A 25,919-nucleotide genomic window follows, 5' to 3' on the forward strand; every position below is an offset into this window, starting at 1 on the left:
AACAGATCTTTGAAAATGTTAATTTATTGATGACTGGAGGGGAAAAAAAGCATTGTTCACACCGTTATACACACGGTCAATATCATACCGCAACTTCCAAAAATATGCTGACACACATTATGAGACTACTGCGTGCTGTCTGTCTTTCGTCTGCGTGCAAACTCTCACTGAACTACAGCATTTCAACTACATTGGATAATTTGGGCAGCACTTTCTTTACAGTGTCTTTATACCATGAAATACTATGGATAATTTAACAACCAATACAAACAGTTACCACTTCATTTGCAGATGGTATGAAGACACTAAGAGAAAAAGTGTTGGGAAATGATTATTCTTCAACCCTTGTCCTGGGGAGTGCAGGCTTTTGTTCCAGCCTAATTTGAACACACCTGATTCAACTAATCAACTAATCATCAAACCATTGCATAAGGTGTGTTAGGGCTGGAGTAGAGCAAAACGCCTGCACTCCACTAGCCTGGAATTGACACGGAATAGTGCTACGTTTACAATATTGAGGGCTTGATTCAATCAGGTCTGCGTTAGCCGACACCCACATAGCTGTTGTTTTGACGTTTGTCTGAGGTGGAACCGTGTTAGAGCTGTCAAATTCACAAGCGGCTCCCAGTATTATAACTATCGTGAACATTGCCATCCCAATGCAGCCTTGTTTACATGTTGGAACACTGGAATGTGTGATGTAATCTACACATTGATTAAGCTCATAGAAACCCTCATTATTAAATTGAGTGATTTTCAGTTTGAGTGTCACTATTTATGTATAGTCTTCACTTTCTCGTTCTGAACGTCTAGCGCGAGAGGGACGGGTGTGGCTTCATGACAATGACTACGAGCAGCTGCTCACCGATTTGACAGCTCCAACGCAGTTACAACTCCGACCCCGCCAAAACATCAGCTATGTGGGTGTCAGCTATCGCGGGTTTACGCTTAATCTGATTGAATCGAGCTCTAAGTGTGGATTCTACGCTAGCTCTCCAGGACCAGTTTTAAAGATGCTGTGATATGTTATCTAAGCACTTAGCTTAGCACCAGAGACAGGGTCCAGGGCAGAGGCAGGGTTCCCTGGTCTGTGCCGACCTGATCACCAGACCCTTCACCACCTCTACAGTCCCAAACACAGGGAACAGTCTCTCTGTGAAGGTCTCGTTGTACGTGTAGATGTGGGACCTCTTCTCCACGTTGTAGAAGGAGAGCTGGCCTTGCTCATAGTCCAGGTAGACCCCCACCTTCCTGGGGACCAGCATCTGGGCCAGCGGGGTGGAAGGCACCGTCAGGGCCTTGAGGTCTGAGCCCCTCTCCAGCCGCAGGGTGAGGTAGCCCGTCTTTGTGTTGAGGGAACTATAACCCTTCCTTTGGGCAGAAGCTTTAGCCACGCCCAGCCGCCAGTCCCGGTTGCCCACTTCAACTTCCCAGTAATGGCGCCCAGAGGTGTAGCCCTCGTTTCCCAGAGCGCACCACCAGCCATCGAAGCGACACGTGCAATTAGGGATGTCTCGCCGCTCCAGGCCACAGCACATGCGCTTGTCGTCATTGGAGAGGATGAGGTCAGGGTTGGCTGTCTTGGGGTCAAGGGTCACTTCCTCTGCAGCATCACAGATCCAGTTCCATACTGAGAAAAAAAAGTTGTTAGGGTGAGAAATGGGTTGACTGTATTTACAGTTTCCTTTACTCCTCAATAAAGCATGAGTCCAGCATGAGTTTCACATACCATTATGGGGGATGTAGCGGGCTGCATCTGAAAGTGTTAACAAAACTGGGGTTAAAATACTGTTAAAAGTTCAATCTTAACTCATTTCCTGTTACGAAACTTCAAAGTACTCAGGCATGTTTGTCCATTCCTCTGGTGTCTACTGGAATGAGTTATTTCTTTAATGTTTTATCAGTACCAATTGGCAGCACTTCAAGTGATTCATCAACCATCCCAGCAAACATGCCCACTAAGACTGTGTTTAGACAGGCAGCCCAATTCTGATCATTCTTTTTACTAATTGGTCTTTTCACCAAAGATTTGATGGGAAAAGGTCTGATGCGATTGGTCAACAGACCAATTAGTGGAAATAAATATCAGAATTGGGCTGCCTGTGTAAACACACCCATTGGCACAATGTGGGCCCAATGCGGGCAAAAATATTGGCCCCCGTGTAGGCTGCACACACTGGGCCGATGGGCAGCCCTCACTGCCTGAAATAAACCCATATTTTCCCAGAAAACATGCCCACACTGGCATGATGTCGGCCCGATGTGGGCTAAAATAATGGACCTATTTGAGCTGTCCACCTTATACATTTGATCTATTATTTAACCCTCGAAGGTATTTAGCGAAAGACAGCTGTCATACATATATTTTTACAAGAGAAACTGCTAAGTTCCTCATATGTCACATTCACTTATTTCATTTTTTCCCCTCCATCATTGGCAGTGTACTAGATCAGAATGCATTTGCATCACACAACAGAACACTTCAACTGGAACGAAACTCTCAGTAACGGGTTACACAAAAATAACTGTGTCCAAACCAATCCCCCTTGGAGTGGGCTAGCCTGTGTTGGGCTTGGTGTGGGTTTGTTGTGAGCTAGCCTGTGTTGGGCTTGTTGTGGGCTAGCCTGTGTTGGGCTTGGTGTGGGTTTGTTGTGGGCTAGCCTGTGTTGGGCTGGTGTAGGCTAGCCCTGATATGGGCTTGCTGTGGGCTAGCTCATGCTGGGCTAGAATGACCTTGCCCTGATTTAATATCTTGACCAATGATCGATTATTACCCTTCATCAATACTTAGTGGCATAATCAAAATAGTCACCATCTCTCATTGTCACACATTGACACACCTGTGATCTCCAACATCTCTTTGTCACTGATTGCTGTTATACTTGTGTAAGGGCTAGATTCAATCAGATTTGTGCTAGCTGACACCATGTTGCTGTTGTTTTGGCGGTGTTAAGGCGCCCCACATTCTAGGTTCGGTTGCTCCTAGCGGAACTCGGCTAGGCAAAGACCTTAGCTTGAAAAACGAGAAAAAGGCATCAATATTACTGTTTGTCCCTCTTTAGATGCTGTAGCAACAACATAGTCAATAACACTCCCTCAAAATACTCTGTAATACATTTTGACGTCTAACAAAGATGTTTGGTGCAGTATTTCTCAAGTAAAAAATTGTGCATGAAAACTAGTGTGAAAGACAACAAACACTTCATTGAAGAATCCTGTCCATAGTTCCCACTCCGACTTCGGCTACCAAACTTCGACTTGCCTCAAGGAAAAATGTAATGCGCTCAAACAGCCCAACAAAAAGAACTGCTGAACACCAAAACGTCACAAAATGTCATCATAATACATGCGCAAACTGTTTCGACTGGGAAGCATGTGACAGGTTTTAGAGCTGTCAAATCCACAAGCGGCTGCCGACATTATATCTATTGTGGACATTGCCATTGGCTGCACCGAGTCACGTTTAGAAATCCCATGCAGCTGTGTTTACAAATCTGAACACTGGAATATAATCTACATCTCCATTAGGCTGATAAGAATCTGTATTATTTCATTTTATAGTTTTCAATTTGAGCGTCATTATTTCTATATAGCCTACACTTTCTCGTTCTAAACTTCTAACGTGATTGGGACGGGTGTGGCTTCATGATAATGACCACGAACACCGGCTCACCGATTTAACAGCTCCAACGCAGTTACACCTCCTGCACCACCAAAACACCAGCTATGCGGGCATCGGCTAGCGCGGGTTAACGCTTGACCTAATTGAATCTAACACTTCCTTGATGACTCCAACACGTCAAAGCTCTACACACCAATCTTCTGACTCCTCTGTTTTCTGATCAGCCACTGCTTGGTTACGTCCTCCTGCAAACACAGAGGCTTGAGTGAGTTTATCTGTGTGATATGTGTCTAGTCAGGCATGTGAATTGATAATCAGTTAGTTTACATGAACATTTGAGTCATTTAGCAGACGCTGTTATCCAGAGCGACTTAAGAGTTTGTGTATTCATCTTAAGGCAGCGAAGACAGACAACTGCATAACACAGTCATAGTAAGCAAATAGTTGCCTCAATAAGTAGCTATCAGCAAATCAGTGCTAATAAGAAAGGAAAAGTGTGAGTGTTTACGTCAAGACAGGCAAGGGTGTTCGTTTTTTGTTTTGTATTATTTTTTTTTGTTGACTCATTGAAACTCACACACCTTGTCAGGGCTGTCTGCACTCAGCACGACCCACATGACCAGCTCCATGGCTGGGAGAAGGTTCGGCAGACGCCCCCTCCTCCACTGGAACTCCAGATCATCCAACATCATCAAAACGGGCTCACCGGGCCAGACAATGGGCTAGAGAGGGAGAGGGAGGGAAGTCAATATGGTTATTACTTTATATACTAAGAAACTAAAAGAGGGTTGGAGAGGCGGGATTTAGAGGGAGATGGCATTTTCTGTTACTGAGTTACATTATACAGTAAGTCCACTATATTGCCACACGCAGGATAGGGGATTGTTCATCTTTGATGAGAGGCCTGGGGCCTGGCATCCAGTGGCATCCCCCTTTTTGTGGGGCCGTCCCAGGATCCCCTACTGCTTTGCTCTTGAGCTCACAGGTAAAATACATCCCAAACACTAGTGGACTAAACTCTGCTTCTCAGCTGAACGGTTAAATTGGGATCTGCCCATCAAGATCTCTTTGCCATTCAATACCACTCTGAAAAGTTTAGATCCCATCTCTCCTACAATATCAGTCTGAAGAGCATCTCAGCATGTCCGTACTTTGCTTTATTTTTGTGTTTTTTGTTAAATGTCTGCTCAGCCCACATGCCCACAAGCTCTATATACAGTGCCTTGCGAAAGTATTCGGCCCCCTTGAACAATTTTTCAGTTTTTGATTTGTTAAAAAAGTTTGAAATATCCAATAAATGTCATTCCACTTCATGATTGTGTCCTACTTGTTGTTGATTCTTCACAAAAAAATACAGTTTTATCTTTATGTTTTAAGCCTGAAATGTGGCAAAAGGTCGCAAAGTTCAAGGGGGCCGAATACTTTCGCAAGGCACTGTATGTAATGTATACAGTCTATAAATACACTATGTATACCATAATCCTCCCATTCTTTGGAATGCCCACCGCCCTCATATGTCATGTCTGTTAAAATGTTTTACTTGGTTCTTCAATGACAGACAGAACAGATAAGGTTCAGTTTGATTCTATACAAGTAAAGACCAAAACAAATCTCACTTATCACATGGAATGTCCACAGGCTCCATGATGGGAAAAAAAACATATGGTTCTCGAACACCTAAAGAGACTGTCAGCAGATGTGGTTTTTTTTTTTCAAAAGTAGAAATAGTCAAAAAATAGAAATGGAACATTTAAAGAGGAGCTAGGTTGGAGAGGCCTATGCTGCCACCTACTGTAGTAACAGCAGAGGTGTCGGCATCCTGATAAATAAGAATACACCATTTCACTTATATCCCTGCATATGGACCAATAAGGCAGTTTTCTAATGTTGAGTTGTACCTTACATGGTGAAAAATGCACATTGATTTCATTGTATATTCCACCAGGGGCACATCTGGTGTTTTTAGATAGAATTCAGGCTATAGTAGATCAAATCCAGACAGGAACCATTATTTTAGCAGGTGAACTAAATCAGACATTTGATGAGATTGACAGCCGTAGTAATAAAGACGGCTAATTTAGGGAGCCTCCAAAGAGGCTGAACATTTTCATCTCTCCAAAGGATTTACAGGACAACACAAGAATACTATTCCCAACTACAAAAAGCTATTCAAGAATTGAGTATATTTTCTTTCTTTTTTTAGATGCAACTCAACAATTTACTGGATAAAAACATTCATGAAATAGTGATATTGGATCATTCTCCGGTATCATGCTTAATAACACAGCAATAGCAAATACATTTAGCGACAGAATTTGGAGAATTAATTTGATTAAAATTCGTAAACAAAAAAATTCTAAACTTTACCATTCCAAATGTAAACATAGAGGACAGAGAAAAGCCGACCCCCGATATAATCTGGGGTGCATTTAAGGTGTACATTAGGGGAATGAAAATCTCATACTCTGAAAAAAGTTACATCCGATTTCAAACTTAAACTTAAAGAAAAATAAATCACTATCTTAGAAAAAATGTATCTGAACTTAAGCAGGAACACAATCTTTTACTTCTGAAGAGAGATAACTACAGGTTTAACTCAAATAAAGCATACAACTGAATGGCAAATAAACCAGGCAAATATCTCGCAGCTCTCATAAAACGAATACATGTTAAACCAGTTATAATTTTAAACGATAAAGATAGAAAAGCAGTATTTAGAAACAACAATGAGATTAATGATCATTTTAAAAGTTTGAAAATGAAAATGTATATACAGTGGGGAAAAAAGTATTTAGTCAGCCACCAATTGTGCAAGTTCTCCCACTTAAAAAGATGAGAGAGGCCTGTAATTTTCATCATAGGTACACTTCAACTATGACAGACAAAATGAGAGAAAAAAATCCAGAAAATCACATTGTAGGATTTTTAATGAATTTATTTGCAAATGATGGTGGAAAATAAGTATTTGGTCACCTACAAACAAGCAAGATTTCTGGCTCTCACAGACCTGTAGTGAAACTAAAAACTTGTTTCAAAAAATTCTAAAAAATAAAACATGGAAAAGTGGTGCGTGCATATGTATACGCCCCCTTTGCTATGAAACCCCTCAATAAGATCTGGTGCTACCAATTACCTTCATAAGTCACATGATTAGTTAAATAAAGCCCACCTGTGTGCAATCTAAGTGTCACATGATCTGTCACATGATTTCAGTATATATACACCTGCTCTGAAAGGCCCCAGAGTCTGTAACACCACTAAGCAAGGGGCACCACCAAGCAATGAAGACCAAGGAGCGCTCCAAACAGGTCAGGGACAAAGTTGTGGAGAAGTACAGATCAGGGTTGGGTTATAAAAAATATCAGAAACTTTGAACATCTCACGGAGCACCATTAGATCCATTATTAAAAAATGGAAAGAATATGGCACCACAACAAACCTGCAAAGAGAGGGCCTCCCACCAAAACTCACGACTAGGCAAGGAGGGCATTAATCAGAGAGGCAACAAAGAGACCAAAGATAACCCTGAAGGAGCTGCAAAGCTCCACAGCGGAGATTAGAGTATCTGTCCATAGGACCACTTTAAGCCGTACACTTCACAGAGCTGGGCTTTATGGAAGAGTGGCCAGAAAAAAGCCATTGCTTAAAGAAAAAAATAAGTAAACACATTTGATGTTTGCCAAAAGGCATGTGGGAGACTTCCCAAACATATAGAAGAAGGTACTCTGGTCAGATGAGACTAAAACTGAGCTTTTTGGCCATCAAGGAAAACGCTGTCTGGCGCACCTCTCATCACCCTGAAATATCCAATAAATGTCGTTCCACTTCATGATTGTGTCCCACTTGTTGTTGATTTTTCACAAAAAAAATACAGTTTTATATCTTTATGTTTGAAGCCTGAAATGTGGCAAAGGGTCGCAAAGTTCAAGGGGGCCGAATACTTTCGCAAGGCACTGTATATCAATTTATTTGGCGCAATTGATCCAGAAAAAAACTGCTTCCGAAATGCGCAACTGGTGACATCCAGTGGAAGCGGTAGGAACTGAAAACAAGTTCCTATGAAATATCGTTTTCCAATGAGAACTCACTGAACAGACAGAGAACTCAAAAAAAAAAAAATCTGAACGGTTAGTCCTCTGGGTTTTGCCTGCTACATAAGTTATGTTATACTCACAGACATTATTCAAACAGTTTTAGAAACTTCAGGGTGTTTTCTATCCAAATCTACTAATAATATGCATATCTTATATTCTTGGCATGAGTAGCAGGAAGTTGAAATTGGGCACGCTATTTATTTAAAAGTGAAAATGCTGCCCCCTATACCTTAAGAAATTAAGTCTGGAAGTTTTGGGCGGAGCTAGAAAGTTGGCTGTCAGAAGTATCACAATGTAAACTTTCTTTTAATCCATCTGTCTGCATATTTTAAGACATGGCATATTGGGTGTAGTGAGATACCCAATGGGCTAGACGATTCCTTTATCCTCACTCATCTTGAAAAAAACGTATGCTAAAAAGGTGGAAGTCAATGGACACAATGGAAAAACCTAATTATTTATTATTGAATTATTGAAATAGGATGGACGACCAAGAAAACCAATTTAAGGCCAAGTGGAAAACAATAATGCAGGCACTAGGCATGAGGGTGTGAGAATGCGGGACTGGGCAGATGAGATGTAGTCATTGTTTGTGTGTCTGTAAATTGTTGATGGTATGTTTTTGGAACGTTCTTTGTTAAATAAATGTTCAATAAAATTGTTAAATAAATGAAGAGCATGTCATGTGAGAAGGAGAGGTAAGGATGAACTGGGACAGGAAGCTGCTCCTTAATTACAGAGGTGTCAGAGACGGAGGGATAAAGAGAGAGAGCGAGAGAGCGAGCGAGAGAGAGAGAGAGAGAGAGAGAGAGAGAGAGAAGAATAGGAATTTGGAGCAAGAGTAAGTCTTTAATCAAATAGGTGAGGCAGCCTTGGAGTCTGACAGCAACAGAAATAGAAGGAGAGGAAGAGAGAAATACAGAGAAAGGGAAAGAAGGGGGAGGCCAAGGGATAACAACAACTCTAATTAAAGTTCATCAGTAAACTACTCGCTGTGCCAGAGGATAAAATTAGATAAAGAAGGACAACGTGTCTTTGTTAATTTGTCAACAACAAGTAGTAGTGTAGTACAACCACTTCAGTAATACACTGGACGCACAGGAGGCTGCTGAGGGGAGAGGGGCTCATAATAACTGCCGGAACGGATCAAATGGGATGGCATCAAATACCTGGAAATGTGCATGATGTATTTGATACCATTCCTCTGATTCCGCTCCAGTCATTACCACAAGCCTGTTCTTTCCAACTAAGGTGCCACCGACCTCCTGTAGTAGTGACCCAATCCCTCCCCTATTTCCATACCTCTAGTTTGTTTCTGAGCTGGTGTGTCCAGTCCATGATGACCCGTTTGTGGGATGCCATGTCATACTCTCCACCTGTCTCCAGCATACACAACAGGCGACCGTTCCACTCCCTCTTCTCTGGCCTGTCAGCCTGCAGCTCTGTCTGGATGCTCCTTGGCTGCAAAAGCAAAGGACATGGGTCAATAAAGAGATCATTAAGTAAAAACGACATTAACAAGTCTCACATCAAGGCATGGTAATAGTTTATCAACAAAGAGGACAATGACAGAGGATTGATTTCAAGAAATAAAGGCTTTTAAAGTAAAACTTAGTTTCACTTCTTTCAAATACGAGTGCTCACCTGTACTCTATTCTCCAGCACGGCAGCCCACTCCACTATGTATTCTCTACACACACTGGGAGGCCAGGAGTCTTCATTGGTCCAGATGTGGGCTAGGACATTTGACCTCTGCAATGAGAGAGAGAGAGTTAATAGTAGAGAGAGAGTGGTTGTGTGCATGTGTGTGTGTGTGTGTGTGTTTGTGTATGTGTGTACCTGGCACAGTCTGTTGAGTTCCCTGGCCAGCTCCATTATAAACAGCTGACTCTCCACTAAAGGTTCATTCTTCTCATTTGTCACTTTCTTACGAGACTCCTAGAACAGAGTGAGCAATGGATGAGAGAGAGAAAAAGGAAATGGTTAAAAAAAAATCACCTGAAGCACTGCTACACAGATAAACCACCGAGGGGAAATTAAGTAATGCTTTCTTTCTCTTGAGTACATCTTGACAAGGAGAAATATCAGTACTGTTATCCTTTTACTGCATTGGGGCAGTAATCTTGGTAATCTTAAACAAATCTACTTTAAAACAAAAGTATACGCCTCACACACATGGTTATGGGCTTAAAAAAATGAAGCACCTGTACCATATCAGATATACTATAGAGTTGAAATGTATTACATGTTGAGTTTGGGTCCCAATATTACACTTTATATACTTCACAGACTGAAAGACTGAAATATAACAAAACCGCTTGACATAGAAACACCAGATTTTCTGCATCCATATTTTTTTAATTATGAAAATATGAAAAATACTAAATAACATTCCACCCATGAGGCCACTAGGTCAATTGACTGCAGGAAAGGGCTACGAGGTGTCTGAGAGTTGAGGTGTCCCAGGGTTGTACCTTGAGGCGGATCTTAATTTTTTTCGCCGGCTCGATGAGGAACTGGAGGCACTCCTTCATCATGTTGGCAGTTGGGGGAGAGGCCCTGTGGCACAGTGATACACAGGTTCAATATGCTGGCACAGTGATACACAGGTTCAATACGCTGGCACAGTGATACACAGGTTCAATATGCTGGCACAGTGATACACAGGTTCAATATGCTGGCACAGTGATACACAGGTTTAATACGCTGGCACAGTGATACACAGGTTCAATATGCTGGCACAGTGATACACAGGTTCAATATGCTGGCACAGTGATACACAGGTTCAATATGCTGGCACAGTGATACACAGGTTCAATATGCTGGCACAGTGATACACAGGTTTAATACGCTGGCACAGTGATACACAGGTTCAATATGCTGGCACAGTGATACACAGGTTTAATACGCTGGCACAGTGATACACAGGTTCAATATGCTGGCACAGTGATACACAGGTTCAATATGCTGGCACAGTGATACACAGGTTCAATATGCTGGTACAGTGATACACAGGTTTAATATGCTGGCACAGTGATACACAGGTTCAATATGCTGGCACAGTGATACACAGGTTCAATATGCTGGCACAGTGATACACAGGTTTAATACGCTGGCACAGTGATACACAGGTTCAATATGCTGGCACAGTGATACACAGGTTCAATATGCTGGCACAGTGATACACAGGTTCAATATGCTGGTACAGTGATACACAGGTTTAATACGCTGGCACAGTGATACACAGGTTCAATATGCTGGCACAGTGATACACAGGTTCAATATGCTGGCACAGTGATACACAGGTTTAATACGCTGGCACAGTGATACACAGGTTTAATACGCTGGTACAGTGATACACAGGTTTAATACGCTGGCACAGTGATACACAGGTTTAATACGCTGGTACAGTGATACACAGGTTTAATACGCTGGCACAGTGATACACAGGTTTAATACGCTGGTACAGTGATACACAGGTTCAATACGCTGGCACAGTGATACACAGGTTTAATACGCTGGCGCAGTGATACACAGCTTTATTATGCACTGGCACTCACTCTGTCAGTGCTAGACCTGATCTACAGCTGACTGGGCTCCAATAGCACCTCAAATCGATGTGTGTGTGTGTGTGTGTGTGTGTGTGTGTGTGTGTGTGTGTGTGCGTGCGTGTGTGTGTGTGTGTGTTTGTTGTTACGAAACCAATAACTAGCCCACTGATTTTCCTGCACTTGTTATGTTTAAAGGTCTTAGGCCTAGCTACACTGCACGGTCTGTAACCTGATTTGATGTGTGAATAAATGTGAGAAGTAGGTATATGTGACCAGGTGTTCAATGCATGTACCTAGGAGACAGCCACCTTACCTTAAGTCCAGTGCTAGCCCAACATTGGACTAAAAGAGCTTAACGTTATTCCTTAGTCCAAGAACCTTACATGTTCTGTTTAAAGGGTGAATTGGCTCTGGAAGTCAAAACAGCCAAATACTCCATCTAAACAAGAATCGATTCTCAATTGCGGTGCGGTTCTAGAAACATAAATCCCTCTACTTTCATATCCTATCAAAATATTTTCACAAATTAAAAATACACACTTGCTGTACACGGTTTAAACCTGAAAGATAAGGTCTGTATAGGACATGACATATGGGGGTGTAGTGAGATACCCAATGGGCTGGACGATTCTCTTCTCCTTCATCTTGAAAAAACATTCAAAATGTGGAAATCAATGAATCCGCCATAATTAACACAATGGAAAAATCAAATGATTTATTATCTGAATATTGAAATAGCATGGGGGCGACAGAGCTAAAAAACTAATTGGTACAATTTAAGGCCATGTGGCAAACAATAATGCAGGCACTAGGGACATGGGTGTGAGCACGCGGGTCGGGGCAGAGGACATGTCGTCGTTGTTTTTGTATGTATTTGGTATAAATAAATAAGTTATATATTTTTTAAGTAAATATTATAAAAAAAATTAAAAAAACATACCGCAAGCGATGGGTGTTAATGTTTAGACCGAACCTCTGGGATCTTAACAAAACTCCCCTCGAATAAAGAAGTCTTTGTTCAATGACTCTTATGTGTCATTTAATGGAACTGAGAGACATGATCAAGGGCTAGTTCAGGGTCAGCTCAGTCATGACTCCCATGGTCAGCTCAGTCATGACTCCCATGGTCAGCTCAGTCATGACTCCCATGGTCAGCTCAGTCATGACTCCCATGGTCAGCTCAGTCATGACTCCCAGGGTCAGCTCAGTCATGACTCCCAGGGTCAGCTCAGTCATGACTCCCAGGGTCAGCTCAGTCATGACTCCCAGGGTCAGCTCAGTCATGACTCCCATGGTCAGCCCAGTCATGACTCCCATGGTCAGCTCAGTCATGACTCCCAGGGTCAGTTCAGTCATGACTCCCATGGTCAGCTCAGTCATGACTCCCAGGGTCAGCTCAGTCATGACTCCCAGGGTCAGCTCAGTCATGACTCCCATGGTCAGCTCAGTCATGACTCCCATGGTCAGCTCAGTCATGACTCCCATGGTCAGCTCAGTCATGACTCCCATGGTCAGCCTGTCCAAGCAGATTACTATACATTCAAGTTTTCTCTTTGCAGAAAACTACAGAGGCATGCCTAAAATAAAGAGGTTAACTAACACAAGACAACTACAGAAACTGGCAGGCCTAGATGCCTCTGGTCACAGATTGTCTATCAATCCTGATTGCCACCACCTGTTGTGCTAATCAAGACTTCCTGGCAGAGGACAGCCATTGACCCGATTGGTGCTGCCACCTGAGGATGGAGTGTAGAAGTGTATCCTGGTAGTGTGTTGCCTAACCGTGTGCTAACACTAAACTCTGTGTGTGTGTGTGTGTGTGTGTGTGTGTGTGTGTGTGTGTGTGTGTGTGTGTGTGTGTGTGTGTGTGTGTGTGTGTGTGTGTGTGTGTGTGTGTGTGTGTGTGTGTGTGTGTGTGTGTGTGTGTGTGTGTGTGTGCGTGCGTGCGTGAGTATACTGTGCAACTTTTATATCACTACATCGCAGTTGATATCCTCTGTGGGCTCATTGGAACGGCCTCACCTAAAACTGGCCTGGCTTGACGGAACGAAAGAGAGAGAGAGAAGAGATAACAGAGAGAAAAAATTAATTGCAGAGAGAGAGAGAGAGAGAGACGTATATATATATATATATATATATATATATATAGAGAGAGAGAGAGAGAGAGAGAGAGAGAGAGAGAGAGAGATAAAAACTGCAGAATGACATGTTTTGTGTGGGCCTTGGTGTCAGGCAGATATCCCATGGAGATGTAAAGCAGCAGTTGAGAGCGTTTTTACACAGCCCACCGATCGACCATTTGGCCCCAGTGGTGTTGAATCAGCAGCACCTCCTAGTTTGATGTACAAGAGGGTACATTTTCTGTACTTTTTGTGACAGAGGCAGCAGGGCAAATTGGCCAAAAGAAGATGCAATTCATCAACTTTCCAAGGAGAACACAGCAGAGTAACAATGATGCTTTGTGTTTGGAAATGTTGCCTACAAAGGATTTTCACGGCTGGTTGGTTGTTAGGGTTATTTTGAAGGCTCTGTGCCATCACCTTATAATAACAACTTGAAAGGACTTATCCTTAATCAGGTGGAGTTACCCTCCTGTGGGGTTTTGTTCCAACCCTGCCCTGAAACAACTGGTTCTACTAATAAGGTGATGCTCAGGAACTTGATTAGTTGAATTGGGTGTGTTATAGTTAGGTTGAAACAAAAGCCTGCATAACCAGTATCTCTCCAAGAGGAGGGCTGGCCACCACTGTTCTAACACAGTTTGATCAGTTAGAGCCCCTTCCCCTTAGACCTGAACTTGTAACTTGTCATTTAGACTTATTGATTTAGATCAGAATTGACAGAAGAATGTAGGCCTACACGCCAATATGTATGCACCATATTACTACGCAAAGATGGGAGTTTTGAATGAGGCAGTTGAGCCACTGAACCTAAACGTGATTGTAACACTTTCACAACAGGTGAACCTGCGTCTTCTTTTTCTGTGGTCAAAACAACAAACGGGATTAGCGCATGTCCAAAACGAGTGACTGGGACACGTGCGCGCACACAGTGACCGGGAGAGTCTACCGAGGACACCGGCAGAACCCGTGCCATTAATCCGGTTAACGAATTAAACGGAGTTGAGTAAACTGTAATAGACATAAAGCCAAATTTGTAAACACGACAGGCAATTTCCGGCGAAACATAAAAACATAGGCTATCTAGTTAATGGACACCTTTATCATTACGCACCTGAAATTAAAGGTTTATTAGGCTATGCATTAGATGTATTGTGGATTTGAGATAAGAGGAGATCCCGGATTATAACTCACCTGTCCCTGACCACAACCTTAGTGACTTTCTATTCTAGGACACACAAGACAACACCTCTGGCCGGTAAGAACAGATTATCACAACAGAGTGGGCTGGAGGTTTCATTTGGACTGGTTCCAACGCGTAATATCACATGAGTAATACCATTATGAAGCCTATATAATAAGAACATATACAATATGTTACACAATACTTCTGTCGCTGACCCGACCCTTCCCCAGAGCGCACAGCGCAGACATCAAGTCATAAAAACGATTCCACTTTCAGGGCGCAGCATGCAGAACGTTAAACAATTATCCAAACATATCCAAACTCAATGTTGCAAGACTAGCTTGGATAGTGCGGCCATCATTTGATGCGTAAACCTTGCGTCTACAGTAGCCTTCATGGATTATTTTAGACATCGTGAGAGAAACAAACAAGAAAACATTGCATTGAAATTAAGATGTCTGGAGCAGAAATACTTACCTAGGGAATCCACAAGGAAATGGTTGTAGTCCAGAAAATGTTCTCAGTAGGAGTAGGACCTATGACTAACTACTGTTGTAGCCTACTCTGCACCGCACTACCGTTATACATGCGCCAGGCTCTATCTACTGCAACTGCAGTGAGTGAGTGAGTGAGTGACCTTATTAGCACCCCGCTGTGCGAATAAAAGTTCGGGTGTTTCCGAAAAATTGACGAATACAGACGAAACAGGTAGACATCTTTGTTGGGTCTTCACGCGTTTTGATAATTCACTTTTTTTCCCACAAGAGGTCGTCAGAGTATAGAATCTCATTTACAGCGCGTCAATTTGAGAGACCGCGATTATATGACAGAAACAATGTAGCCCATTCAGTGTGTGCAAAATGAAGCAGTCTATTCTGAAACTGAGTAGGCTAGCTTCAATGTTTTTGAGAGAAAATTGTTTATTGCAGCTGTCAATGATATTTTCAGTCCAACCTCCCCAAAATGGGATTCGTGTAGTCTATTTGGACATTGATATCATGTTTACATTTCCCTATCTGTAGCCGAAGGGAAAGGGTGTCTCGGTATGTTTTAGACATGCGGAAGTGTGTGCAAGCTATGACGCGTTGTTAAATGACAGGCGGTACAGTGCGTCTATATCTGCGCTAATAATATTAATTATGCCTCCGAAAGACCCGCTGCTCGGGGCCCTCAAAGGTAAGAACATACTGCAAATGGACACCGAGTGAATGGAAACATGCATATGGGGGTTATGTATTGTTCATTTGTAGATACACAGACAGGAATAGGCTGAGCGAGAGTATCAGCAGATATTTACTCAGCCTAGTGTAGCTCAATCATTAGACAGACGCTCCTACATAGGCGGCTCAGGTTACGCTCATGTGCCGCAGCAGGGACTATAGAATAAGTACATTCTTCTACCAGAAAATTGCCTCATAGTCTATCTTTTGTGAAGCATGTGTTATCTCTGAATGTTCGACATGTCATCATCTGTATGAAATATCTTGAAGGATCACTTTCCGATTTTACTATTGGAGCTGCATCTTTGATGCATTCATGCAGTTTCACTGCACCTTTCACCTCTATTTTATTCTATCACTGAACCACCTGACGCAATCTAGGGCTGGTGAAGCCTATCAGACACTATGCAAAACACAAATAGACAAAAGCAGGGCTGTTTCCAGGTTGCCAAGTAACTGGGTCCTCCTTGGCCATCAAGTGTGGAAGAGGTGCCCTCTGTCAGTCATCACCATACAGCAAAAGCAAAGACACCACCCACATATCTGCCATATTTTGTCCATGTATTGTGCATATATCACAAGCCTACAGTGTTGATTTCTAGTGTTGATTAAGGAGTTAAATGTTCACTCTGTTAGAGTGAAATTAACACTCAGTGGTCTAAAATAACCCCAGTGTTGGTGTCAATAACCAGAGATATTCCCATCCAATCCACACCCATCATTATCTGATTACCCTGTATGCTATGCAGGTAGATTTTTGGTGGGGATTGTTTTTAATACCTGTGTTTTTTGCATTGATTGATTCATCTTTATACTACACAAAATGACACAACGTACATTATCCTAAACTAATCCAATCAGTTAGTTCGATTTATTGCACTGTTACTGAACTGTTTGTTTCCCGGGTTAAATGGTTTAGGTAGTCTCTTTTACCAGAGTTCCTAACCCTGGTAGTCAATCTGAATGTAAGTGAATACAAATTCCAAAACGGAATTACACATCACTTTGCCAGCCAGCATAATGTGACTTGCAGGCCTGATGTGGCCTGTAATTTGTAAACCAGGATTGTCCCACCACCACTGTGTTAGGGCAACATGAGGCCATCAAAGTAAGGGCTTGTGATATATGTAATGTATTGTCATAAAGTTAAACCACAGAGGGGAAATGAACCAATCCTTTCTTTCTCTTGAGTACATCTTGACAAATCTCAGTATTTTAATGATAACATTCGCCTCATTTGGTGGAAGCCATAGGCCTTTAAAAGAAAATAATTAATAGGAAAATATGCAAAAATAGGAAATATGCAAATTAGGCGTTACACCACATAGTGTTAAAACAACACCCAAAATCACTTACTGTAACAATGCTTTTGCATAACACTAGCAGGAGTTAACTCTAGATTAACACTAGTGTTGAACATAAATAACACTGTGAGTGTTAATTACCCCATAGTGTTACATTTGAGTAACAATGGCAAGTCTAATGCGGTGTTCATTTTTTACATTATAAAGTGTTGCATTAACACTCAAAATGTAACAGTATAATCAAAGTACTTTATAGACTCTGTAGAGTAGGACCATATGTTATCTGGGATGGTGTTAAAATGAACTCTTGAAGTATTGATTTAAAACGTCTAAATTGACTGTGTATGGTCTATTATTGTGTCTATGTCTGTCCATTATGATTCATGCATTGTTGCCTCAACGCCTGTGCACATACAGTATCTACCCAATGTGGCCCATGTAATGTGTGCGCACATATATTGCATTGTGTGTATATTTTTATCTCATCCAGTATGCATCCTGAACCTGCAGACAGAAGAGGGGACAGTGACAGATGTCAACCCTCACCTCTCCTCCTGCTGTGAACTACTGGAGCTCACCCTCAGGAAGGGCCTTCAACGTGAGTATTATAACAAAGCAAAGCCATACAGACAGGAGTACAGAACATTAGAGCCTGCCTACATTCTAACTAGTGTGTGTCTCCCTCAGAGCCAGTCCTTGGTCTAGTACACAGGGACTACTGGCAATGTTTCGAGCAACTCCTCCAACACGACAACTGCGGCAGGTAAACTACCTACAGCACATTTTTTGAGATTGTGTTCTAGAAAATAACATACAGTGACTACTAACCCCCCTGTTGTTGTCTTGGCTCCCTCACCTGTGTGTGTGTGTGTGTGTGTGTGTGTGTGTGTGTGTGTGTGTGTGTGTGTGTGTTCCTGTGCGTGTGTGTGTGTTCCTGTGCGTGTGTGTGTGTTCCTGTGCGTGTGTGTGTGTTCCTGCGCGTGTGTGTGTGTTCCTGCGCGTGTGTGTGTGTTCCTGTGCGTGTGTTCCTGTGCGTGTGTGTTCCTGTGCGTGTGTGTGTGTTCCTGTGTGTGTGTGTGTTCCTGTGTGTGTGTGTGTGTGTGTGTGTGTGTGTGTGTGTGTGTGTTCCTGTGCGTGTGTGTGTGTTCCTGTGCGTGTACTCTAGACTGAGTGCTGTGTCACTTGCGGTTGAACAGACCTTAGCCTGCAGGAAGCTGTTGTCAGCTCAGGGACGAGGACGCTACCTCCTTAGGCTAGCCCTCAGACGGAGGGTTCTAGAAGGAGTCATCAAACACCTGTTACACACACCCAAAGTACTAGAGGTCTGTTATCTCTCACTCATATTGGCTCTAATACCTTGTTGTTACATTGTTGTAACATTACAATTTACATTTCTTTGATGTTCAGTAATTAAGCTATGTTCCAGTTATGTTTGAATAGGCAATCATATCATTGACTTGTTTTACTGGTTTCTATTTTCCAGTGGTACAACCCAGCTATTTCACTTTTTAGGAATGAGGAATTTGTGGGTGAGGCTTTTCTTCTCTTCCTGATTGGTTTGTTTTCACTGAATGTTTGGTGTTGGCCTTAATATCAGGAAATCATTTTCATCACACCAGATCAAATAAAATCAAATTCTATTGGTCACATACACATGTTTAGCAGATGTTATTGCGGGTGTAGAGAAATGCTTGTGTTTCTAGCTCCAACAGTGCAGTAATATCTGACCATTCACAACAAAACACACACATCTAAAAGTAAAACAATGGAATAAAGAAATATATAAATATTAGGACGAGCAATGTTGGAGAGGCATTGACTAAAATACAGTAGAATAGAATACAGTATATACTGTACATATGAGTTGATTAAAGCAGTGTGTAAACATGATTAAAGTGACCAGTGTTCCATTATTAAAGTTCAACTTGTGAAGTGTCCAACAACACTCATGATGACTGAGTCAAATATCCTTCCTCTCTAAGAGCCTTTCATGTCCCTGCTCATGGTCCTCTCAGAAATGGAATTCAAACTGGACATGGAGGTACAAAATGTTTCCTTCCCTCTCCTGTTTGCCTGACTATGATGTGGTTGATGCACAGTGTCAGAAAGCACAAGGCAAGTCTCTGCTTAGACTGTTGGCCTAAAACTAAATGTTGCTAATACAAAGAGTTCTCAAAACATAGAATGTCACTGCTCACATCAGCAAAATGTCTGCCTTTTCACTTAAGAACTGCAGTTTTCTGGATGAGAGCTGGCTTCTACCGGTAAGATATTGAAATGAGCCCTGTACAATCTCAGATCTATGTATGACCTCCCTGCCTCATAGTTAGTCGGTGTATATTTTGCCTATTGAAGTGAGGACTATGTCTGTGTTTTCCAGGTGTGTGATATGTATGAGGCAGTACCCTGTCGTGAGCTAGGGATGGTGCTCAGGTAAGTGGCAGTGCTTGTATCCTTCCTCATAATACACAGTCACCTCTCTCTCTCTCTCTCTCTCTCTCTCTCTCTCTCACACACCTCTCTCTCTCACTCTCCCACCTCTCTCTCTCTCCAACATCTCTCTCTCTCTCCCACCTCTCTCTCTCTCTCCCACCTCTCTCTCTCTCCCACCTCTCTCTCTCTCTCTCTTCCCCCAGGTATCTCAGTGGCCGTGTCTTTGTCCTGAAACTGTTGCCAGGTAGCCAGGCTCAGGTGGACAAGTGTGTACATCCAGGTGACATCATTGATGAGATCAACGGAGTCTCCTTACGGAATGCCTGCAATGGACAGGTAAGGAGACCTTTACAAAGAAAATGGCTCCAGCCCTAATCTAACACACCTGCTTTTTAGTCAGCTGCTCCTCAGGACCATGCAAAATCATCCGACAAGGTATAAAAAATAATTAGTCAAGCAGTTAATTTCAAACACAGATTCAACCACAGAGACCAGCGCAAAGAAGGGCACAAATTGGTAAATGGTTAAAAAATTAAATCAAAAAGATATTGAATATCCCTTTGTTTATGGCAAAATTATTAATTACACATTGGATGGTGTATCAATACACAGTCACTACAAAGATACGGGCATCCTTCCTAACTCAGTTCCCGGAGGGGAAAGAAACCGCTCAGGGATTTCACCATGAGGCCAATGGTGACTTTAAAACAGTTAGAGTTTAATTGCTGTGAGGAAACTGATGATGGATCAACAACATTGTAGTTACTCCACAATACTAACTTAAATGACAGAATGAAAAGAAGAAAGCCTGTACAGAACACAAATATTCCATAAAAATATTCCAAAACATGCATCCTGTTTGCAATAAGGCACTAAAGTAAAACTGCAGAAAAATGTGGCAAAGAAATTACCTTTATGTCCTGAATACAAAACGTTATGTTTGGGGCAAATCCACACAACACATCACTGAGTACTACTATTCATATTTTCAAGCATGGTGGTGGCTGCATCATGTTATGGATATGCTTTTCATCGGCAAGGACTAGGGAGTTTTTTAGAATAAAAAGAAACAGAATAATGCTAAGCACAGGCAAAATCCTAAAGGTAAACCTTTCAGCGGGACAATAACCTAAAATACAAGGCCAAATATACACTGGAGTTGCTTACCAAGACAACATTGAATGTTCCTGAGTGGCTTAGTTACAGTTTTGACTTAAATCAGCTTGAAAATCTATGGCAAGACTTGAAAATGGCTGTATAGCAATAACCATCAACCAACTTGACAGAGCTTGAAGAATTAAAAAATATCAATGTGCAAATATTGCACAATCCAGGTGTGCAAAGCTCTTAGAGACTTAGCCAGAAATACATTTTTTTTTAATAACAAATGTTCGAATTTTTCTTCTTTGACATTACAGAGTATTTTGTGTGAATTGATGACAAAAAAATTACAATTAAATCCATTTAAATCCCACCTTGTAACCAACAAAATGTGTGAATACTTTCTGAAGGCACTACAGTACAGTATATGGGGCTATTTTTCTTCCACTGTTCCTGGGGAACTTTGAAGAAAGTTGAAGCTCATTTACTGCATTTCTATACAATTTAAAAACCCTAAAATGCTATTTGGAGAACAACAAAAACAAGCAAATTATCACATTGGTTATCACATACTGTATACATATACAGTTGAAGTCGGAAGTTTACATTCACAATTCCTGACATTTAATCCTAGTAAAAAAATCCCTGTTTTAGGTCAGTTAGGATGACCACTTTATTTTAAGAATGTGAAATGTCAGAATAATAGTAGAGAGGATGATTTATTTCAGCTTTTATTTCTTTCATCACATTCCCAGTGGGTCAGAAGTTTACATACACTCAATTAGTATTTGGTAGCATTGCCTTTAAATTGTTTAACTTGGGTCAAACATTTCGGGTAGCCTTCCACAAGCTTCCCACAATAAGTTGGGTGAATTTTGGCCCGTTGTAAACTGAGTCAGGTTTGTAGGCCTCATTGCTCACACACGCTTTTTCAGTTCTGCCCACAAATTTGCTATATGATTGAGGTCAGGGCTTTGTGGCCAATCCAATACCTTGACTTTGTTGTACTTAAGCCATTTTGCCACAACTTTGGAAGTATGCTTGGGTTCATTCTCCATTTGGAAGACCCATTTGAAACCAAGCTTTAACTTCCTGACTGATGACTTGAGATGTTACTTCAATATATCCACATAATTTTCCTTCCTCGTGATGTCATCTATTTTGTGAAGTGCAAGTTTTATGACTCCGACCTAAGTGTATGTAAACCTCCGACTGCAACTGTATATATATACTGTACCAGTCAAAGGTTTGGACAAACCTACTCATTTTTCTTTATTTTTACTTTTTAGTGAAGACATCAAAACTGTGAAATAACATATATGGAATCATATAGTAACCACAAAAGTGTTAAACAAATTAAAATATATTTTTTATTCGGGATTCTTCAAATTAGCCTGCCTTTGCTTTGATGACAACTTTGAACACTCTTGCCATTGTCTCAACCAGCTTCACCTGGAATGCTTTTCCAACAGTCTTGAAGGAGTTCCCACACATGCTCAGCACTTGTTGGCTGCTTTTCCTTCACTTTGCGGTTCAACTCATCCCAAACCATCTCAATTGGGTTGAGGTCGGGTGATTGTGGAGGCCAGGTCATCTGATGCAGCACTCCATCACTCTCCTTCTTGGTCAAATAGCCCTTACACAGCCTGGAGGTGTGTTTTGGGTCATTGTCCTGTTGAAAAACAAAAGATAGTCCCACTAAGCACAAACCAGATGGGATGGCGTATTGCTGCAGAATGCTATGATAGCCATGCTGGTTAAGTGTGCCTTGAATTCTAAATAAATCACAGACAGTGTCACCAGCAAAGTATCCCCACACCATCACACCTCCTCCATGCTTCACTGCTGGATCCACACATGCAGAGATAATCTGTTCACCTATTCTGCGTCTCACAAAGACACAGCGGTTGGAACCAAACATATAACATTTGGACTTATCAGACCAAAGGTCAGATTTCCACCGGACCACCGGTGTTTCATGGCCCAAGCAAGTCTCTTCTTATTGGTGTCCTTTAGTAGTGGTTTCTTTGCAGCAATTCGACCATGAAGGCCTGATTCACGCAGTATCCTCTGAACAGTTGATGTTGAGATGTGTCTGTTACTTGAACTCTGTGAAGCATTTATTTGGGTTGCATTTTCTGAGGCTGGTAACTCTAATGAACTTATCCTCTGCAACAGAGGTTACTCTGGGTCTTCCTTTCCTGTGGCGGTCCTCATGAGAGCCAGTTTCATCATAGCGCTTGATGGTTTTTGCGACTGCACTTTAAGAAACTTTCAAAGTTCTTGACATTTTCCGGATTGACTGACCTTCATGTCTGAAAGTAATGATAGACCGTCGTTTCTTTTTACTTATTTGAGTTGTTCTTGCCATAATATAGACTTGGTATTTTACCAAATAGGGCTATCTTCTGTATACCACCCTACCTTCTCACAACACAATTGATTGGCTCAAACGCATTAAGAAGGAAATCTATTCTACAAATAATCTTTTAACAAGTCACACCTGTTAATTGAAATGCATTCCAGGTGACTACCTCATGAAGCTGGTTGAGAGAATGCCAAGAGTGTGCAAAGCTGTAATCAATGCAAAGGGTGGTTACTTTGAAGAATCTCAAATATAAAATATATTTTGATTTGTTTAACACTTTTTTGGTTACTACATGATTCAACGTGTTATTCATAGTTTTGATGTCTTTACTATTACTCTACAAGATAGAAAATAGTACAAATATAGAAAAACCCTTGAATGACTAGGTGTGTCCAATCTTATGATTGGTGCTGTATACAGCCACACCTTAATCAAACAATATATTTTTTTAATATGCTGTACAAGGCGTTTTTCTGTTTGAATATTTAATTGAGACATTGTGCTTTTGTGTGTTTGTGTTCTCAGGCAGGTGTGGTCCTCTCCGGGCTTAAGGGGCATCCCCTGTCCCTGCGTGTGTTACGGTGGTGTGTGCAGGACGGGGGTGTATATCGCCCCATCATCAAACTCCTAAGAGCTCTCAGAGAAGAGAACCCCGCCCTGCAGCTAGGCCCTTCCCCTTCCTCCCAAGAACCCACCAATCAGGGCCAGAGGCCCACACCCTCTCAGTGCCTCAAAGAGGGAAGGCAAGTCTGAGCGATTGTTGTTGCGGTAATGCATCTGTTATTGGTTTGCAGCCTAATAATAAGAAAGCAATTTGGTGTTATTACCAATGATGTATATAAACCCTGGATTGCTATGTATTGGACAATGAGAGGCTTTGAAGCCACCGGTCGGCAATATTGGCACTCCCCAGAAGAAGCAGTCCTCCATAGGAATGAATGGAATTCTACAGAATTTCAATGAAATGTTTCAAGGACAAAATTACATGTATTTAGTATTTTTTTGTGGGGACAGTAACATTAGTACTTTCTGCAAATGTTACTTTAAGGAAAAAAGTATTTTTTCATGTTTTTATTCTTAGCTCACATAATATAATTAATTAAATGTGCATTAATTTGTAATAGAATAAATGTAACGAAAACAAACATAGACATTAATAAATGCATTTCTATAGCTTCCAAAATATTTTTTGCAACAGTGGGGGAGTTCCAAGATGGAGGTGCGATGTCGTCAGCAGTGGCTGTTAGTCATCTAATGAAAATGTACATTATTGGGTACTATCATTTTGCTTATACCGATCCTATCCATTCAGATCTACAGTGTTCAGGTTGTAGGGCTATTTGTAGTTTCACACTGAAATCTGTTTCTAATCTCTTATATTAAAATGGTACACAGGCATGTTTACCTAATCTGAGGCACTAAACCCCTCTCCCCCCACAGAATTGTGTACATTGTGCAGTTCTTGGGAAAGACAAACATTGGAATGGTAGATATTTGAACATTATAATTACATGTTGGTGTGTATTGTGTTAATGCTTCGCTGTTTGAGATTTTTATTTCGTACTATTTGCACATCAATTGTGGTTTGTTGTGTACTTGTGGTTATTGTGTGTGACTGTGTTTATGTTTTATATATTTTCTTGACAGTATGGAGGCAAGGAGGTGCTTCAAAATGGAATCCCCCTGGTCATACAGCAAAACCAGCCCAGCATGGTACTGACAAATAGAGACATGCTGACCTGACTAGAGTTTGTTGTAATCTGACTACTAACATATCCTCTCACTTTCCCAACAGGAAGTACTTTTAGACCTTAAGGAAACCCACTTGATCTGCACGGAGAAATCCAATATGACAGTGAGTAACTAGAACATGTCACACGTTGGCAAAACAGGTGTTTTCCAGCAGATCAAAATTATTATATAGAGTTGTTGGTTGAAATTCACACAATTTTCCCCCTTGTGTGTTGTTTAGGAGTTGTTCCAGCATCATTATCCAGAGATCTCATGTGTAGGGCGGTTTGGCCAGCCAGACTATACCATCTTTGCCTTCTGCGTAGTGTGAGTATGAGTTTTTTTTTAAACAATCAGCCATTATATATATATATATATATATCAGAGAATAGTCCCAGGCCTTCTCACCATTGCAGATATTCCAATATTTACAAACGTTACAACCTTAAGACATTTTAACATAGTTTGTGCAAAAGCACACACACACTTGAGTTATTCATTGTACAGTAGACCAAATAACGGGACAGGAAGAGTAGCAGCATCCTATTTTCCTGTCGCTCACACCTCCCCATCTATAAAAATGCCCGTAACCAGATTTAGGATCAGTTTACACTATCCCCATCCTAACAATAACATTCAGGAGGGGAAATAGAGAACAGTTCTTAGACCAGCATCTGCAACCTCATTGAATTTCTAAAGCGCGCCTCTGGAGAAAACTATTAACAGCAGCGATGAAGCATCTTGAGCTGCTACAGCACCTTTGCCTGAGAGCAGATGTCAGAATGTGTAATTGGCTCCACTTTCAGAGAATCCCCAGAAACTCCTCAGTCAACAGGATTCTGCTGCGTGGTGCTTAGAGCCAGTGCGGTCAAAGAATGTGAGGAGATCGTCAACCGAATCGGTGAGTATAATTGAAGATAATTAAAATCTCTGGTATGAGCAGTTCCTGTTGTGGGATGCCATCAAGACCATAAACATTTGAAATATTGGGATAGTCTTTCAATTCAAATCCCATTCCAAAATCAGATTTTTTTCCCAATTCCACAGCTATTGGTTTCAAGCACACGGAGTGGTTCGTATGAAAAGAAATCCCTTGACAACTGGATATGTGCCAAACATCAAAATGTTGTGGTAATTGAATAAACACGTGCTTTGAAAAATTAAAGTGTGAACACCAAATGTAAAAGCC

At 41.5% G+C, this 25,919-nt stretch overlaps 2 protein-coding genes across 2 annotated transcripts; one reads left to right on the forward strand and one right to left on the reverse strand.

Moving 5' to 3' along the window:
- Positions 1 to 8: 8 nt before the first annotated feature.
- LOC110498910 (butyrophilin subfamily 1 member A1-like) lies at positions 9 to 15,200 on the reverse strand. Its single transcript, XM_021575611.3, has 9 exons — positions 15,051 to 15,200; positions 10,191 to 10,275; positions 9,556 to 9,654; positions 9,361 to 9,468; positions 9,019 to 9,177; positions 4,204 to 4,344; positions 3,816 to 3,867; positions 1,730 to 1,756; positions 9 to 1,630 (listed from the first exon to the last, which is right to left on the reverse strand). The coding sequence occupies exons 2-9, from the start codon at positions 10,251 to 10,253 to the stop codon at positions 1,044 to 1,046; spliced, it is 1,236 nt and encodes a 411-aa protein (XP_021431286.1). The 5' UTR covers positions 10,254 to 10,275; positions 15,051 to 15,200; the 3' UTR covers positions 9 to 1,043.
- A 143-nt stretch (positions 15,201 to 15,343) lies between these two features.
- On the forward strand, positions 15,344 to 25,890 carry si:ch211-250n8.1 (uncharacterized). Its single transcript, XM_036955708.2, has 16 exons — positions 15,344 to 15,749; positions 17,588 to 17,695; positions 17,785 to 17,860; positions 18,263 to 18,419; positions 18,581 to 18,626; positions 19,080 to 19,138; positions 19,326 to 19,361; positions 19,478 to 19,530; positions 19,734 to 19,866; positions 23,525 to 23,742; positions 24,440 to 24,485; positions 24,647 to 24,712; positions 24,795 to 24,854; positions 24,972 to 25,057; positions 25,537 to 25,631; positions 25,778 to 25,890. Exons 1-16 carry the CDS (start codon positions 15,713 to 15,715, stop codon positions 25,810 to 25,812), a joined length of 1,311 nt encoding a protein of 436 aa, XP_036811603.2. The 5' UTR covers positions 15,344 to 15,712; the 3' UTR covers positions 25,813 to 25,890.
- The last annotated feature ends 29 nt before the right edge of the window (positions 25,891 to 25,919 follow it).

Source organism: Oncorhynchus mykiss, chromosome 20 (assembly GCF_057628025.1).
Source record: "Oncorhynchus mykiss isolate SJ-2025 chromosome 20, ASM5762802v1, whole genome shotgun sequence".
Classification (NCBI taxonomy): Eukaryota; Metazoa; Chordata; class Actinopteri; order Salmoniformes; family Salmonidae; genus Oncorhynchus; species Oncorhynchus mykiss.